Below are 3765 nucleotides of genomic sequence, written 5' to 3'. Positions count from 1 at the left end.
TGTCTCCCACATATTTTGGTATGTTGTATTTTATTTTCATCTTCATTCAGTTTATGTATTTTAAAAAATTTCTTGAGACTTCCTCTTTGACCCATTACTTAGAAGCGTGTTGTTTAATTTTCATAGTTTGGAGATTTTTTTTTCTCTCTCTCTGTTATTGGTTTCTAATTTGATTTCATTATGGTCAATGAAGGCAACTCTATATTATTTCAATTCTTTTAAATCTGTTGAGGTTTGTTTTATGATCCAGGACAATCTATCTCTATATGTTATGTGGGCACTTGAGAGAATATGTATTCTGCTGCTCTTCAAGCATTCTATAAATGTTTATTAGATGTTGTTGGTTTGTGGTATTCAGCTCTATATCCTTGCTGATTTTGTCAGGTACAAGGTGTGATTAAAAAAATATGGTGAATGTTTAAATTTAAAAAATTTATTACAGTAAAGAACACATTGCCATTAATCCCCCTCAAAATATCCCCCTTTGCTTCGAACACACTTATCCCATTGTTCTTGCCACTTTCTGAAGCAGTTCTGGAAGTCCTCTTTCGTGAGTGTCTTTAGTTGCGCTGTTGTGGCTGCTTTGAAGCCCTGAATCGATTCAAGATGTTTACCTTTCATGGTTATTTTGACTTTGGGGAAGAGCTAGAAATCACATGGTTCTAGATCCGGTGAATTAGGTGGATGAGGAGTCACCATAATGTTTTTATTTGACAGAAATTGCCATATATATCAAAAGCGATGTGTGACACGGAGCTTGTCTGTTGTGATCAAAAGATATGGTGAATACTGCTGCCAGGTACCATCCAACGGAAAGGCAGGGATCTTCAATATGGGAAGTGGTGCATCAAATCTTAGTAACAGTGGGTGACAAGTTTCAGCTTGTTTGGTGCAGTCAGTCAGGTGTGAGCTATGGTTGCGAGAAGGTGTGTTTTAAAGTGTGCCCTAAATCATCCTCCATCATGACAATGCTCCATGTCACACATCGCTTCTGATACAGAAATTTCTGTCACGGTATGGGGCCAGCCGAGTGGCGCTTTGGTTAAGGGTTGGCTTGGGACGCCAGCTCTGAGCAGCAGGGCCCTGGTTCGGATCCCACATGAGGGCCAGTGACTCTGTGCCCTCTAAAGCTAAGATGGTGAACAACAGCTCGACCTGGATCTGGGCTGCCATGAGTCGCTGGCGACGGCATAGGCTGCAATGGGGCTGGCCAGCAGTGGGCGTGAGCTTTCGTGAGTTGCCGTGAGCGACTGTCCAGTGGCCGGCAACCGAACTGCCTCACTCGAGAAGAGAGCAATGATAATACCAACATGGGCCAGGGAAGCAACGTCCTCCACAACTAGACCGAAGAACAAAAGGACAGCAACTTGTCTGTTTCCCTCCCCCAATATCCCAATAAAATCTTAAAAAAACCCCAAAACATTACGGTGTGTCCTCATCCACCTTATTCACTGGATCTGGCATCATGCAACTTCTGGCTCTTCCCCAAAGTAAAAATGATTCAGGACATGGATGCAGCCACAACAGCACAACTAAAGACACTCACGAAAGAGGACTTCCAGAATTGCTTCAGAAAGTGGCAAGAATGATGGGATAAGTGTGTTTGAAGTGAGAGAATTCTGAGGAGACTTAATGGCAATGTGTATTTTACTGTAATAATTTTATTTAAACATTCACCATATTGTTTGATCACATCTCGTACTTCTATCAATTACTGAGAATGGATGGGGTGTTGAAGTTGTCACTATAAATGTACATTCACCTATTTATCTTTTCAGCTCTACTGTTTTGCTTCACGTATTCTGAAGCTCTCGATTTTTGCTGCCTCTACATTTTCAAACAGTATATAATGTCCTTCTTTGTCTCTAGTAATTTTCTTTCCTCTGAAGTCTACTTTTATTTGATATTAATATAGCTACTCTTGTTTTTGATTATTTTTGTACTGCATATATTTCTCGATCTGTTAGTCTACCTATGTTATTGAATTTGAAGTGAGCTTATAGACAGAATATAGTTGAATATTTTTTTCCATTTACTCTACCATTTTGTTTTAATTGGTATGTTCAGACTATTTGCACTTAAGGTAATTAGTATGTATGGCTAAGTCTGCCATGTTATTATTTGATTTCTGTGCTACTTGATCCTATTTCTCTTTTCTTTCCTTTCTGTGAGTTACCTGACCAATTTTTATTAGTCCATCATGATTTATTTATATATGACTTTAAAACTCAGGCAAAATAGTGCAACTAAAATTTAATAGTCAAGAGACTTGGTGCAAAGATGATTAATATGTATATATCCAAATATAAGATTTAGGAATCATCACTAGTTTCAGTTGTCAAACTACCCTTCTTGATACAGTTATGAAGAGTGAGTCCCAATAAACAATAAGAATTTTTTAGTGTGGCTTAACATGTTACCAGGGAAACCTTTAAAAATTTTACTACTATGATATGAAATTCTTGAGGTGTGAAGAGATGTTTAGTAGCCCATATCCTGCTTCCACCAAAGGTCAACACTCCGTGACCTTTAGTTATCTCATTTTCTTCTTAAACCTCAGGGTATCCTTCTCAGACAAAAGAAGCTGGGGAGTGCTGCCATCTCTGTATTTCCATTCAGAGGCTGAACTGTCAGGACCTTCACCTCTGTGCATAGACAGTAGTCAGCTCCATCCAACTATGTATGACTCATCTTGAGGCTACAAGGAAACCTTCAGAGAAGTTTCCAAGCAGAATTTAAGTGATGTGAGGGAGTGGGAAATATAACCAAGTCTCTGAATACTCACACTTCTTTGTGCAATGACTATATCTGACACTTAAAAGTCCATCAGTAGAAATATTTGCAAAGTACTAGCAGCCATTTTCATTATATGTGGGTTTATTAAAATGTTATTCTTAAGTTTAACAACAACAAAAACATTTATTGAGGGCTTGCCCTGGGCCATTTCTAGAGCTATACATATGTTGAGCCAAAGGTCTTTTGGAAAATAAAATTTCCTAGGGCTCACGATGCACGCACATCTGAGCATCCTAGGGACTAACACGTACTATGTCAAATAACAAACTAGTACAGCTCTTTCCACAACTACTCTGGGGCTAAGCAGCTCATCTGCCACCACTTGGGGAGCTGGTAACACATGAATTTTACTAAAAACAATGTTTTCACTTATTCATTAGACTGGGTTTCCAATAAAGTACACAGCTTTCTCAGACAAAAAAATTTTTTCCAAATTTTATACTCAAATATATATTTTGCTTAAGTTAATCACTGAAGTCTCGAGACTTTACACAAAAACATGAGGTTTTTTTGAAATTGGAGAAGTTATGATTCTGTCTTTCTATTCTACTGTGCTTGTAACATAGGCAAGTGAATGACCAATTTCCTGCATTAAGACTGGATGTTTCTGGGGGAAACTCACCTTTGACCCGGACATCACTGTACCGCTGAAAGTGATGGTAAGCAGCTTTCCAGGGGTTCCGATAGTGACGGAGCAAAGTAATGGGAGGTCTCGGACGCACTGGGACATACCTCACACCCTCCTCATCTATTCAAAAAAAAAGAAGACATTAAAAAGCTTACTACGGGGCCGGCCAAGTGGCGCGTTGGTTAAAAGCTGGCTTGGGATGCCAGAGGGCCCCGGTTCGGATCCTACATATGAGGGCCAGTAACACTGCCCTCTACAGCTAAGATGCTGAACAACAGCTCAACCTGGAGCTGGGCTGCTGTGAGTCGCCGGTGACGGCAGGTGGGTTGCCATGGGCTACC

The 3765-nt window shown here is 39.8% G+C and overlaps 1 protein-coding gene across 7 annotated transcripts in view; it reads right to left on the bottom strand.

Annotated features, from left to right (window-relative positions):
- The window catches only part of SAP130 (Sin3A associated protein 130), a 93819-nt gene that overhangs the window by 11447 nt on the left and 78607 nt on the right, over positions 1-3765 (bottom strand). For all 7 annotated transcript variants that reach the window (XM_019624555.1, XM_019624557.1, XM_019624559.1 and 4 more), the window contains one exon: positions 3419-3544. In XM_019624555.1, the coding sequence (XP_019480100.1) occupies positions 3419-3544 (126 nt within the window). The remainder of the gene's footprint in view (positions 1-3418; positions 3545-3765) is intronic.

Source organism: Hipposideros armiger, unplaced genomic scaffold (assembly GCF_001890085.2).
Source record: "Hipposideros armiger isolate ML-2016 unplaced genomic scaffold, ASM189008v1 scaffold_592, whole genome shotgun sequence".
NCBI lineage: Eukaryota > Metazoa > Chordata > Mammalia > Chiroptera > Hipposideridae > Hipposideros > Hipposideros armiger.
This window is presented reverse-complemented; position numbering and strand designations above follow the sequence as displayed.